At 42.3% G+C, this 15,445-nt stretch overlaps 1 protein-coding gene across 1 annotated transcript; it reads right to left on the reverse strand.

The window, feature by feature from the left end:
- Positions 1-1,016: 1,016 nt before the first annotated feature.
- On the reverse strand, positions 1,017-4,479 carry LOC311108278 (myristoylated alanine-rich C-kinase substrate-like). The gene is made up of 2 exons (XM_084150900.1): positions 4,102-4,479; positions 1,017-2,905 (listed from the first exon to the last, which is right to left on the reverse strand). Exons 1-2 carry the CDS (start codon positions 4,195-4,197, stop codon positions 2,216-2,218), a joined length of 786 nt encoding a protein of 261 aa, XP_084007026.1. The 5' UTR covers positions 4,198-4,479; the 3' UTR covers positions 1,017-2,215.
- Between the last annotated feature and the right edge of the window lie 10,966 nt (positions 4,480-15,445).

Genomic DNA, 15,445 nt, shown 5'->3' on the forward strand with positions numbered 1-15,445 from the left:
CTGCGGTTGCGGGCGGTGCAGTTGCCGTACTAGGCGGTGATACAGCCTGACACGATGCTCTCAATTGTGCATCTGTAAAAGTTTGTGAGGATTTTAGGTGCCAAGCCAAATGTCTTCAGTCTCCTGAGGTTGAAGATGCTCTGTTGCGCCTTCTTCACCACACTGTCTGCGTGGTTGGACCATTTCAGTTTGTCAGTGATGTGTACGCCAAGGAACTTGAAGCTTTCCACCTTTTCCACTGCGGTCCCATTTATGTGGATAGGGGGGTGCACCCTCTGCTGATTCCTGAAGTCCACGATCATCTCATTTTGTTGACATTGAGTGAGAGGTTATTTTCCTGGCACCACACTCCCATAGCACTCACCTCCTCCCTGTAGGCGGTCTCGTCATTCTTGGTAATCAAGCCTGTTGTGTCATCTGCAAACTTGATGATTGAGCTTGGCCACGCAGTCATGGGTGAACAGGGAGTACCGCAAAGTTTCCTAAGAGTTAGTCACAATACCCCATTATGGGGTATTGTGTGTAGATGAGGAAAACAATGAATTTAAGAAAAGGCTGTAACGTAACAAAATGTTGAAGAAATCAAGGTGTCTGAATACTTTCCAAAGGCACTGTATTCTGGTCCATACTTGATTTTAAAAGGCTTTGAACAAGTTAGACCTAGTTTTAGTCATAATATTTGTGAGATGAAATAGATCTCCATGTTGGACTTTTGTAGATGACTGAGGGGCAGTGACACTGGCTGTGACCTGCTGTAAGGTCATAAGTTCAAATCCTAGGCAAAACTATCTTGGTGTTGTTGCTTAAGGCAAGGTACTTCTACAAACATACTGTAACACTCGAGTATGTAGAAAAGGCAGTTAGCCTGAATACACAACTACTGTTAACACACTTCTATCCTCAAATGACACTCAAGTCTTCACTTAGCTGTTGAAATTACTCATCTAACAATTTACCACCTCCATCCTAACAGTTAACTGAACAGAAATTGGTTAAATGAAAACACAAATGCTGCGCAAATTTTATTCACATTTATTTTTGCTTTTAGTGTGCTCACAGAAAATTAGAACACCTTAAGCAGGAGTTTAATAGCAATTCTTGTAAGCAAAGTTACATTCCATCTCTAAGTCAAATTGGTAAAAGCTTCTCCAGTATTTACAAAAAGAAAGAAAGAGACAAGATGCTACACAAACATTGCATCTGATAGAGATTCCTTAATTCGTCAAAGACCACTCAAAAAAGCATTGTCTGCTGTAATCAAAACATACCACAGTATATAAACAGTAACCATTCCACTTATCACAGCTTGGTTGAGTTCAAAATTGCTTAAAAGGTCTTCTAGGATGAATTTGTTTGTTTTTATCTTACAAAAATTAGCGGGTGGAAAAAGAGCTGCAAACTTCATGTGCTTCTTGAGATCAAGATTTCATTTGTACAATAATCACAGTTAAAAACACCCCGCCTATACATACTTACACTTTATTAAGGTCATAAAACCAGCAATAAACAATAAAGCCTATACAACTTGTATTTCTACTGAATCACTGACTGGTACAGCTAATGAGAGAGGTGAAAAGCTCCTATGATATTTTTTTTAATGACTTCCTAAACCTAGCTCTGGGAATTTAATGTTTTGTTTCATAGTAAAAATGACTTAGTGTTGTAAACCGCATGGTACTCTCGTGGTACATAGATGTTGGTCATTTCATTCACTTTTTTTTTTTTGATTACTCTTTACATCAGTCTGTGGCACAATTCCCAAGCACAAAGGTGCCACCTTCAATTCCATCCCCCGCCCACCCCCAAAACCCCTCCATTTACATCTCAACTTTACCCCACCTCCTTCATACCATGGGGATATCCATACATTGACAAGTGTACATTTTGTATAAAAATGCAAAAACAAAAAATACATTTAATACTGATGAAAGAAAATATATGGCAGAGCGTGGATGTATTTTTTCTGTAGTATTACATTTCTAAGCCACCCACCTCTCTGCCCGTTGGAATGGTAGTAACAATGGACCGAGATGATAGGTTTTGTGGAGGGGGAAGGGAAAACCAAAAAAAGAAAAGCGTTAAAATATCCCTGGTTGTAAACAAGTTCTCCAAAGCCATGAACTGGCACCACTCCAACATACAAACAGGGAAATGTTCTTTGATTATCTTTTTTTTTTTTTTTTTCTTCTTCATTTTGCTCTTTGCGTTTCCAGCTTTACTCAGCAGCAGCCTCTGCAGCAGCGGGGGCCTCTGGACTGGATGCAGCCTCTGTTGCAGGTGCAACCTCCTCCGAGATGGGTGCTTCCTCCGCAGCAGCAGGCTCAGTTGGCTTCTCTTCTGCCTTTGGCTCCTCAGTGGCTGGGGCTGCCTTGGCCTCCTCAGCAGCGGCTGCTGCCGTTTCCTCAGGCTTGGCCTCTGCGGGGCTTGCTGCTTCCTTAGCCTCCTCCCCAGCGGTAGCAGGTGCAGCCTCTCCTTCAGCAGGCTTAGCGGCCTCCTCGGCGGTGGCCGCCTCTGGGGCCTCGGCTGCCTCAGCCTTGGCCTCCTCGGTGGACGCAGCGGCCTCCTCACCCTCTGGCCCGTCGCCAGTCTCCTTTTTGGTCTTCTTGAAGGAGAAGCCACTGAGTTTGAAGGACTTTTTGAATGAGAAGCGCTTCTTCTTCTTTTTGGGGGTCTCGTTGCTGGTTGAAGGCGTGGCTCCCTCAGGCTTGGCAGTCTCACCCTCGGCTGCTGGAGATGCAGCCTCTGCATTCTCTGCCTTCGCCCCATCTACTGCCGCCACTTCTGCGGGTGCAGCCTCAGCGGATGCAGCCTCCTCAGCCGTGGCGCTGCCATTGGCCTGCACCTCTTTGCCTGCATCGGCAGCTGCAGGAGAGGCATCCCCGTTCACTTTCACATGGCCATTTTCCTAAAGAGAAATGGAAGTCCGTTATCATACAAGAAGCAAACATGGAAATATAAAGCCTGACATGGACCATTGCCACGCAGTTACACAAGGGGCAGTAGACACCACAAATTCAACCAAGACAAATGCATATAGCCCCATCTCCATTAAAAAAAACTTTATCACTGGGCTTTTACGCATGGGCGCCGGTAATTACTTTGCGAGTTACGAATTCAACACAATTCATTTTTAGAGATTCATGATTGAAACATTTCCCCCCTAATCATAGGCGACAATGAGCTGACTCTAGCAATGAGATGGAGGCAATGTTTCAGGTGGTTCACTAGGGGGCGATGCGCCTCTGCCAATCTCTCCGATACCGAAGCACCAACGCAAAGCAGCTTCTCATTAAAACAGCAGATGCTCATTAATACAGACGATCACGCAGAGCAACGTTTAGATGGATACCCCAAAAACTACCCTGAACCTTCAAACAATCTTTTTTTTTTTTTGCAATATCGCGTTCATAAATACCACCCATTCCAACACTTATCATAACGTCTACAGGACGGGCGCATTATTCGAATGTGGCTCCCCTGCCTTCAGTGTCATAGTAACCGTCCCTGCTCTCTACTCGAGCATCTGTAACAAAAGGCGTGGTGATGTTAGGTAGACCGTGGCAAGCCATTGTTGGCGTCGTGCATCTTCCCCATTCACTTAACGATAGCATCAAGTTATTACATTTGCGCTCAGTTTTAAAGAGGATGTTGATTAAAACATGATCTATCCAATTGCCATTTAACTATACATGGCTACACATGGACCCTACAATGTGATACCAATTCCCACTGTCTCACAATCCGACATTTCAAACAAAGGCTTTAACCCCATTAAGTGTGGAAATCCCCACACATCGCAAACTAATCAGTGAAAACGTGTTTAATTTACAGCATTTGTCTTCAAATAATTATCCAAATCAGTTTACCTTTTCATATTTTTTTGAAATTACATTTCAAATCAATGATAAAATGTTTCATTAAATAGTATTGATACTATAGAACATGTAGACTTATGAATCAATGTATTCCCATCGTGGTTGTTTGCTCCAACAGCCCGGCGTGTCTCCATAAGTGCCCACATTAACGCACCGAGAGAACCTTTGCGCAAACCAACAGTTTATCTATATTTCCTTTAACTGATATAAAAACAACAGCAATTACCTGTCCATTGGTCTTGGTTGGTGAAGCCGCAGCCTCTCCAGGCTTTTCAACCGCGGTTTCGCCATTTGCAGCTGTCTTGGAGAATTGCGCTCCCATGCTTTCGCACCAACAAAGAAACTCAGATCCAAAAAACGAACAAAGACCACTAGCCTTTTTTAAAAAAAAAATGCAAGCTCTTTGCGAAGGTTCCTCTTTGAAAAGTTTACTGGAGAAGTAATCAAAGTCCAGTCGCAGTGAACAAAATGGGAAAATGTCAGAAAAAAACCTGCCAACTGAAGAGAAGTAATAAAAAATCCCAGATTTGTGGCTTTCTCTGTAGACAGGGTGGAAAATGGAGAAATTTCCCTTGTTGCTAATAAGATGCGGAGTCCAACGCCCAAGTGCAAAGATGAATGGGCATTCCAAGCGATGACGTCGTCCGCGCTCAGATCCAGCCAATCAGAGTCCTCACACAGAAAGTGGGCAAGGCTTAAAAACGAGTGAAACAATGGATTTTTTGCAGATTGTAACAAATATGAAAAAAATATCATCTTGTAGCGGCAACAAATTTTACTTTCAAAATCACAAAATAAAAAATACTCGACCGAGAGGGTAATTTGGGGAATTATGGTGAATACAGAGGTTTGAAAGGCGTTCTAATCACTCATAACAAAGTCATACCTAATTATTGATTAATTATGATAAATGTTTGAGGGTGACATCGTTTGTAACAATGTCATCTAAATGATGTAATGTGATTATGAGGAATCGGCATTTGCGTTAGGCATACATTGGTGATTGGCTTTTTGGCTCAGTGAGCTCAATCCGCCTCCACTTTCAGAACGTGCTCTGAATACAGCCAGATTCACATGTAGAAGGAGGTATATTTAGTGGTGGCTATTTTTCATATTGAATAAATACTGCTTATGTGAGACAATCAAATATTGATAAAATGCACATTTCAACCCTTTGCCATCTTGTAAGAAATTAATCTAAAGTCACAATATACACCACATTTAAGTTCCATTTATATTTGTTTAATTTAAGATGTTTATTTTTAATAAAGATACCCTCGAATGGATTGCATCATTCTAGGTATTCTACAGTATATAAAACGTCAGTACAGTTAAATAACGAAAGGATATTAATAATGAGCAATTATGGTGCAGTTTTCCCCTCAATGCACACCGTGTGTATATGCAATAAATTGACTCAACGAATAATATTTTAGTGGCCAGTTATGCCTACCAAACGAAACGAGAGGGAGGGGCGACAGGCTTAAATCAATGCTATATAAAATGCAATAGCCTTGGCTACTGAATACATGCTTACAGTCTCGGGTTTCAAAAACGTTGCTGTGGAAATTGTCTTGACAACATGGTCTAACTGTACTTTTCCCTCATTGATTGCAATACTTTTGCATGTCAGTGATATGTAGTCAATGGAAATAATCGGATTTGGATTTATTGAATACTTTTTTTCTAAACTCAAATATTCAGTGTTCTCCTCTTGTCTTGTCGCTGGGAATCCTCATGTTTCCATGGTAATCTGACTGGCAAAAGTGATGTCAAAGCTTCAGGGAGAGGAGAGGAGTAGACTTGCACAAAGCTTTCCTCGCACCGTCAGCGTCTCAGCTGAGTAGTGTTTTTCGAACGCGGTATGCAAAACATCATGGAATCTTGAGGAGGGTGAATGAGAGAAATCATTCTTGAGTGTACTAGAGCGCGAATGGTGGGTGGTGAGTTGTATTTTCGTAAAGTTAGATTTTGAAGTCCTCGGATATTTTATTACAGTCAGTGGCCGTGTTCGAGAGAATCAAAACCGTAATGTGTCATAGGTAAATTGTGACTGATTGAGTAGTTATTTATGATGCAAGGTTCTTTGTAGATCAGTCAGTCGGCAGTCGGCTGCAATGTCGAACAAGCCCAATGAGAAGGACATGACGCAGCGATTCCACGGCCATAAGGGGAAATGCTGACTGCAATGTGATACCAAATCATTCAGGGGATCTACAATGCTGAGGACACCCCTAGTTGACTGATTGCAGAAGTTGCTTGCTTTTGGCATTATACACAACTTTTTGTAGACTCATTTGGAACCCAAATGGTCACCATTTCTGCTTTTTTTTCTCTGCTTTTCCAAGACACATTAGCTGGACTGAAATATACTTTTACTGTATTGAAGACCTGGTTAAATAGATGTTCCCTTGTGAAGTATGTTCGGGGTGTTTCTTTAGTGAACTTATAAGATAAAGTTAAACCTTGATGCATTTTTGCCTTACTTTGCAAGCCATATTGGTTTGTGTAAGGATCCAGAAATACTATGCATGATATGATTAATCACCAGTGCTTTCAAGCATTTCATCACTAGTGTGTATGTCTGTCTTTTTGTCTTGCATTCATTTAGCAACTTGCCATATTTCCAGTGTGAAGATTTGTGGTTACAAAAGCACAGTAAAGATTACCATCTCCTATTCACACTTCCCTGTCTGGCCATGGTTCTGCAAAATGGTTTGTCCACAGTTTCATAGTTGTGGTGTTACACAAACACACACACATTCCCCAAGTTGGACAAATAGCTTATGGCACTTTGCTGACTTTCATTTCACTAATCTGAGAGATAGGAATGGTGACAAATGATGAGTGAAGACTTTCTCCTCTCAGGTGACAGGTCTGGGGCAAAGAGCCTTTCAGGGTCAGGGATAAAACTGATAGCCATTCTCTCTCTCCCTGCACATTCCTTTCTTGACAGCTCCCATCAGAGAAAGAGTAGTGTGTTGGGTGAGATGACAGTAAACTGTGGCAGCCAATCAGGAGCTACAGCCACTTAGAGTAGTCACTCAGCTACACTCTTGAGCTCTGAGTCTCCCCCTTGTCACTCTCTCAGCTAAATGATGGTTTAACAAGCTCCAGTCATTTTGGCGGTGGTGGAGAGGGGAGGAGGAGGGAGGGGGGTTCTGCGGAAGGGAGGAAGTGGTCTCCCGAAAGTTTCAGTTACTCACAGCACAGGCTTGTTGACATCTAGTGATTGGCCCTAGGGAGAAGTGAGTGTTTAAAAAGGTACAACGTTTGCAATGCAATTGCAGCACCAAAGTACAGTCAACTGTACTCTCTTGCATGGGCCTGATAAAGAAAACAGATACTGTTAGGATATACTGGTTGGTTTCCTGGAACATGTTAGTCTATCACTGAACTTTTCTCATATCATACACTATGCAAAAATATCAAAATTACTGTAAACATTCAAATGACCCCATTTTACACTCAATTGGGTTTTACAAAAGATTCAGGTTTGCAGAATACATTTGTATTATTTGCATATTAAGAAAGGGTATCAGAGCATTGGTGTTAAGGATGAGTGTATTGTTTTGCACGAGTGAATCTCTTCCCATTTGAGTTTTGTTTCTGGAACTACAAGAATGTTTTCAGTGGTCTGACAGTACTGCTGTCAAAGGCAACTCAATCTGTAGAAGATCAGCTGCCTTGGCTTGATGATGCCATGTTGATTTGTTCCTCTTTGCCTAGTGAAACTTTCCAGACTTTTACTCTGCTTGTGTAAAAAGGCTAAATAAATGACCATGGATTAAAATGCTTCTAAAGCAAAATAGTATACTGTTGCCTAATTGAGAGACAATTTATGGCATGATTTCTAAACAGGAGCATCTAAGGACAAATCATCAGAGGCATTCACCTTGTCATGGCACACCTGCCCTAATTTGAAAACACTTTGAATTGTGATTTCATCTGAGATCCTTGTGATACAGTGTTTATTGGGCGAGGCAATCTGTTATTGCGTGGATGGGCACTGCTTCAGCTTCCTATTTCCTGTAGAGCGCTGATTGTAGTTATAACACAACACTAGGATTAGGTTATACAAACACCCTGAGGCAACTTTTCAACTGACTTATGCAAAGAGCGTACTGTACTCTGTGCAGTCAGTAGAAATCGTAGGCCTCAGGTTCTCCTGTAATGACCATAATAACAACATGCAAAACCGTCTCTGATCTTTTGGAATGCACAACATTTTTTACTTTGTCAATATCACGTAATACCGCCTGTCACCCGCTAAAGACAGTTTTACTTAAATCAACTTTGGTTGGTCATAGGATCTTGTTGAACTTGAACACTGAGCTGATTAACACAAATATGTCTTTAGGGCAGTTGTTCAGTCTCATGATGACTTTCACATGTCCACAAGGCCATTGTGATGTATCTGGATATTTAAAACAATTTATTTTACATAATAAAACTGGTTTCACAGGTGGGATAGTAAGACTGGAGAATGTCTTTAAGATGATGTCATAATAACCAGTTTGCAACTAAAACTGGGACAGGCCTTAGGAATACAGATCTTAATTGAGAAATACAGATCTTAACTGCTTCCTCTTTACCTCTTAGTCTTTACTTTTTGGCTGGTCTCACTTTCTTATCCCAAAACACTTAACTGACCTAACACTTTCAAGTGGATAATGGGTTATTTTCCCCCCACAGGTTTGGTTTCTTAGACACAGCATGTCTTAGTTCACTAACTACAGTAGCTGCCTTGTCACCAGGATTGTATTGAGCATGAGTGACAGTATAAAAGGTATTGAGTCTGAGCCGATAAGAGACCAGAGCCTATCTTAAAGGGATACTTTGGGATTTTGTCAATAAAGCCCTTTATCTACTTCCCCAGAATAAGATGAACTCATGGATGCCATTTTTATGTCTCTGCATCCAGTATGAAGGAAGTTGGTTTTGCGAGCCAATGCTAACTAGCATTAGCGCAATGACTGGAAATCTATGCTAACAGCTATGCGCTATTTAGCAATTGCTCTAACGTTAGTTTGCAACTTCCTTCAAACTACACGCAGAGACATAAAAATGGTATCCACGAGTTCATCTGGCTCTGGGGAAGTAGATAATGAGCTTCAATGCCAAAATCCTGAAGGATCCCTTTAACGTACACTACCAGTCAAAAGTTTTAGAGCACCTACTCATTCAAGGGTTTTTCTTTATTTTTACTATTTTCTTTATTTTTATTGTATTTTTTTATTTCACCTTTATTTAACCAGGTAAGCCAGTTGAGAACAAGTTCTCATTTACAACTGCGACCTGGCCAAGATAAAGCAAAGCAGTGCGATTAAAAACAACAACAACACAGAGTTACACATGGGATAAACAAAACGTACAGTCAAAAACACAATAGAAAATCTATATACAGTGTGTGAAAATGTAGTAAGTTATGGAGGTAAGGCAATAAATAGGCCATAGTGCAAAATAATTACAATTTAGTATTATGGCAAGAACAGTTCAAATAAGCAAAGAGAAACGACAGTCCATCGTTACTTTAAGACATGAAGGTCAGTCAATACGGAACATTTCAAGAACTTTGAAAGTTTCTTCAAGTGCAGTCGCAAAAACCATCATGTGCTATCATAATAATAATAATAATAATAATAATAATATGCCATTTAGCAGACGCTTTTATCCAAAGCGACCTACAGTCATGTGCGCATACATTCTTACGTATGGGTGGTCCCGGGGATCGAACCCACTACCCTGGCATTACAAGCGCCATGCTCTACCAATTGAGCTACAGAGGACCACCACAGGAATGGAAGACCCAGAGAAACCTCTGCTGCAGAGGATAAGTTCATTAGAGTTACCAGCCTCAGAAATTGCAGCCCAAATAAATGCTTCACAGAGTTCAAGTAACAGACACATCTCAACATCAACTGTTCAGAGGGGACACCAATAATAAGAAGAGACTTGCTTGGTCCAAGAAACACGAGCAATGGACATTAGACAGGTGGAAATTTGCCTTTGGTCTGGAATCCAAATGGGAGATTTTTGGTTCCCACCAATGTGTCTTTGTGAGAGAGATGCGGTGTGGGTGAACGGATGATCTCCGCATATGTATTTCCCACTGTAAAGCATGGAGGAGGAGGTGTTATGGTGTGGGGGTGCTTTTCTGGTGACACTGTCTGTGATTTATTTAGAATTCAAGGCACACTTAACCAGCATGGCTACCACAGCATTGTGCAGTAATACGCCATCCCATCTGGTTTGGACTATAATTTGTTTTTCAACAGGACAATAACCCAACACACATCCAGGCTGTGGGCTCCCGAGTGGCGCAGCGGTCTAAGGCACTGCATCTCAGTGCTTGAGGCGTCACTACAGACCCCCTGGTTCGATACCAGGCTGTATCACAACCGGCTGTGATTGGGAGTCCCATAGGGCGGTGCACAATTGGCCCAGCATCGTCCGGGTTTGGCCGGTGTAGGCAGTCATTGTAAATAAGAATTTGTTCTTAACTGACTTGCCTAGTTAAATAAAGGTAAAATAAATATAGTACACACCTCCAGGCTGTGTAAGGGCTATTTTACCAAGAAGGAGAGTGATGGAGTGCTGCATCAGATGACCTGGCCTCCACAATCCCCCGACCTCAACCCAATTGAGATGGTTTGGGATGAGTCGGACTGCAGAGTGAAGGAAAAGCAGCCAACAAGTGCTCAGTATATGTGGGAACTCCTTCAAGACTGCTGGAAAAGCATTCCAGGTGAAGCTGGTTGAGAGAATGCCAAGAGTGTGCAAAGCTGTCAAGGCAAAGGGTGGCTATTTGAAGAATCTCAAATATAAAATGTATTTAGATTTGTTTAACACTTTTTTGATTACTACATGATTCCATATGTGTTATTTAATAGTTTTGATATCTTCACTCTTATTCTACAATGTAGAAAAAGTAAAAAATAATAAAGAAAAACTCTTGAATGAGTAGGTGTTCTAAAACCTTTGACCAGTAGTGTATAGTGATAACTATCTGTAATATCTCGCTTTCTGTTGACAACAGCACCAAGGTATGACCAGAATCACTGAAATCCTCTGAATACAGATCCACACTCTCTTTGTTTTCTTTTTTTACTTCCCACTTATTGGTTCTGTCAATGTTTACTTTTTTCTATTGCCTCATAGGAAAACATTCAATATCCTAGCTCTGAGCATTTCTTCAGCATTTAGGAATGCAATAATTCATTTGTTTAGGGTCAATGTTGTGTAATGGCACTGAGGGTGCTGAGTGCAGGAGGAAGAGAGATGAAGGCACTGAGCGATGGAGGGAGAGCTGTGAATAGCTGCACACAAAACACCAGGGAGGAGCCTGGTGACCTGGCTGAATAGGACAGGGACAGGACGTGAAAGGAACCTCTTTAAAACTCAATCTGCCCAACCGTAAATGTTAGTCCACACAGCTTTTCCACCACCATTACGGGAATCCTATTAGTTGTGCCCATTGTGTCCTCCGCTCAACCTCAATGGCTAAACTAATATTTGTCCATGTAGTTGTACCAACAAAAGGTATGGGAACCAGACACCCCAGAAGATGTGGAAATATGATACTCTATTTCATAAGCCTGAGTTTTGTGTGTGAGGTAGAGGAGGAACAGCTTCTGCTGGGCTAAATAATTGCAGGTCTCCACCCCCCTCTTTGGATCTGGCCCTGATTCCTCCTCCCGTTGCTTTGTTTCTTCCCCTGCTCCACTACCCCACCCCCTGGGTGCATTGGGGGAATATCTCCTGTTTTGGGGGTGCCTCTGTGCTGAAACAGATGGTGATTCAAGCCCCTGCATAGCAAACACCACAGTGTGCTAGCCTAGCTTATCTCTCACAGCAACTCCACTCTCCACATGGAAAGCTTTTATTTATCCACCAGATCACATTTTAAAACATAAGTAGTAAGAGATGTAGTAAGTCCTGGTTTCAGCCATCTCATTTAAGCATTGAAGCAGCGGGACTGGGTGTGCATGCAACATGGTTCACTCTCCACTTCCCTATCCCCTAGGACCCAGGCACATGCAGGGCCTGTTAACTATCCCCTCAGCCTCTTCACATCTGTGAGTGGGAGCACCACAACACCGGAAGGAACACAATTCAATTGCTGTTATGGAAATGCATCTATTATGCAAGTGAATTGCATTTGTGTTTTACTGCAAAGTGTTTCTGGAATTATGTTAATGTTTAATATTCTCCACAGTGCCACATTGTATGGAATTCACTGGAAAAACAAAGTCCCAGTGCTCCCAAGTGTGACTTAAATGCATAATTGTATTTAGGTGTTTACATATTAATGATCTTGGTAAACATTCAAGTACTCCACAGATATGGCCCTTTTGCAAATCTTTAATGCCCTGAACAACAATGAATACGCTCTTGGCATTTTTATTTATTTATCCAAAGCGTTTGACACGGTTGATCATGAAATATTACTTTCGAAATTGCATTATTACGGTTTTCATGATTATACATATAATTGGCTATAAAGTTATGTTTATGATAGAGAACAATTTGTTTATGCAAATGGATGTGTATCTACCAGGGCCAATATATCCAGTGGCGTGCCACAGGGTTTGATAATTGGACCTTTGTTATTCCTAATCTATATCAATGACCTTGCTGCTGTGTCTTCTACCGTACTTCCCATTCTCTTTGCCGATGATACCAATTTGATTTTTATCACACTAGAATTTTGATTCACTAATTAATGAAGCTAACTCGGGCATGGCCAAATTTTCTGAATGGTTCAAGATATTGTTTATTGTCATCAATTTGTCATCTCTTAATCTCTGGTTAAATGACTGAAAATAGTGAGTGTGTGTATGTGTGGGGGCGTGAGCAGCTGGGCGCAAGCTTGTGTGTTGGAAGTAATAGTTACACAATCCCAAGCTGATGTGAAATCTTTCTTATTAGTACAGGAGGAAACAGTCTCTCCCATTCAACCTTAAAACATGAAAGCATTCCATCCACACATCCTTGAAAGAGACCTCTTTATCATTCACCTTGAATGCTGAAGCATCTATCATCGGTATCTTTCACAAGCAGCCAGATATCAGAAGGGATCAGGCTCAGTCAGATCCATTGTGTTTCCCTGATCAGTGACACTAAGATGGCCCTCTCCTGTGACTGACTGAGAGTGCATCGCCACCCCTTATGGAGAGATACAATTGATTAAAAGCAGGCCCTTGGGTTTGGAGTGGAGAGTGGTGGGTGGGTGGTGGGGTTGGAGGGGGGCAGACTGTTTGTGTGGCGGGTCGATAATACTTTTTGTTTGAGCACATCGCTGCATCAGCACAGGCTGCAGCCGCAGGAATGCCACCGTCTGACAGATGCACCAGAACAGAACCGGCATGTGTCTGTCTCCCAGAGTAACCGTTTAGGCCGACAGCCGTGGTGGATGCCAAGCTCACTGTTTCAATCTGACTACCGTCCTGTCCGTACCCCCTCTGAGCCCCGGCATTGTGTAAGCTTATGATCCCGGTATCTTTGGTATGCCAGTTAATGCCGATGCCACCCCAACCAGTGTGATTTGTAGATCTAATGAACAAATGGTGGGCATAGAGCTATGTGCACTGAATTTTTTGTCATATCGTTAGTCTGTCTGACTGACTTCTTTCCCAGGATAATCACTGCTCTTCCTAGCTAGAATCAGGAAGTAAGGACATGATAATGGCCAGTGGCCATGCTTCAATAGAACATGTGCTGCACATATTGGAGTGGCATTTCTGTCCAATGTGTGACAATACAGAGTTGTCACAACATGATGGCTGGCTGGTTAAAACTTGATCACAGTAAATTATCATGATATACACAATGCAGCCTAGACATTTCTGCTTCCCAAATGGCACACTATTCCCTACATAGTGCACTGCTTTTGACCAGAGCGCTATGGGCCCTGATCAAAGTAGTGCACAATAAAGGGAATAGGGTGTCATTTGGGACAAACATATTGTTATTCATGACCATGGTGCTGTCTGAGCTGGGCTCCTCCTTCCTGGGTGTGGTGCTCTCCACTCCCCTCAGGCTCCACTCACTGCCCCCCAGCAACCAACGGTCCCCCCATGGCCTGAGGAGTAAACACCCGTGCCCCCCTCTCCTTTGATCCCCTGTCACCTCTCCTTTGATCGTCCCATTGGCCAGTTGCTCCCAATTAATGACAAACACGTGTCTGGGATCTTTGACCTCTGACCTCAGTAAACAGGCCTGCCGCTGCGTGTGTTGCATGAGATGAGCGGTGGTTTAAAGCAGGAATTTAAGGGGCACAGGAACAGCAACAGAGTGGCCAAAAAGTTCAACACCTGCACCATTGAGAGCATCTTGACTGGCTGCATCACCGCATGGTATGGCAACTGCTTGGCATCCGACCGCAAGGCGCTACAGAGTGTAGTGCGTACGGCTAGTAAATCTCTGGGGCCAAGCTCCCTGCCATCTAGGACCTCTATACCAGGTGGTGTAAGAGGAAGGCCCTAAAAGACTCCAGCCACCCAGGTCATAGACCGTTCTCTCTGCTACTGCACAGCAAGCGGTACCGATGCACCAAGTCTGGAACCAACAGGACCCTGAACAGCTTCTACCCCCTAGCCATAAGACTAAATAGTTGGTTAAATAGCTACCCGGACTATCATTGACCCTTTTTGCACTAACTCTTTTGACTCATCACATACGCTGCTGTTACTGTTTATTATCTATCCTGTTGCCTAGTCACTTTATCCCTATCTATATGTACAGTTGAAGTCGGAAGTTTACAAACACTTAAGGTGGAGTCATTAAAACTCATTTTTCAACCACTCCACACATTTTTGTTAACAAACTATAGTTTTGGCAAGTTGGTTAGGACATCTACTTTGTGCATGACACAAGTAATTTTTCCAACAATTGTTTACAGACAAATTATTTCACTTATAATTCACTGTATCACAATTCCAGTGGGTCAGAAGTTTACATACACTAAGTTGACTGTGCCTTTAAACAGCTTGGAAAATTCCAGAAAATTATGTCATGGCTTTAGAAGCTTCTGATAGGCTAATTTACATAATTTGAGTCAATTGGAGGTGTACCTGTGGATGTATTTCAAGGCCTACCTTCAAACTCAGTGCCTCTTTGCTTGACATCATGGGAAAATCAAAAGAGATCAGCCAAGACCTCCACAAGTCTGGTTCATCCTTGGGAGCAATTTCCAAACGCCTGAAGGTACCTAGTTCATCTGTACAAACAATAGTACGCAAGTATAAACACCATGGGACCACGCAGCCATCATACCGCTCAGGAAGGAGACGCGTTCTGTCTCCTAGAGATGAACGTACTTTGGTGCGAAAAGTGCAAATCAATCCCAGAACAACAGCAAAGGACCTTGTGAAGATGCTGGAGGAAACAGGTACAAAAGTATCTATATCCACAGTAAAACGAGACCTGTATCGACATAACCTGAAAGGCCGCTCAACAAGGAAGAAGCCACTGCTCCAAAACCACCATAAAAAAGCCAGACTACGGTTTGCAACTGCACATGGGGACAAAGATTGTACTTTTTGGAGAAATGTCCTCTGGTCTGATGA

This window comes from Coregonus lavaretus (assembly GCF_964263955.1).
Source record: "Coregonus lavaretus genome assembly, chromosome: 33".
Taxonomy (NCBI): domain Eukaryota; kingdom Metazoa; phylum Chordata; class Actinopteri; order Salmoniformes; family Salmonidae; genus Coregonus; species Coregonus lavaretus.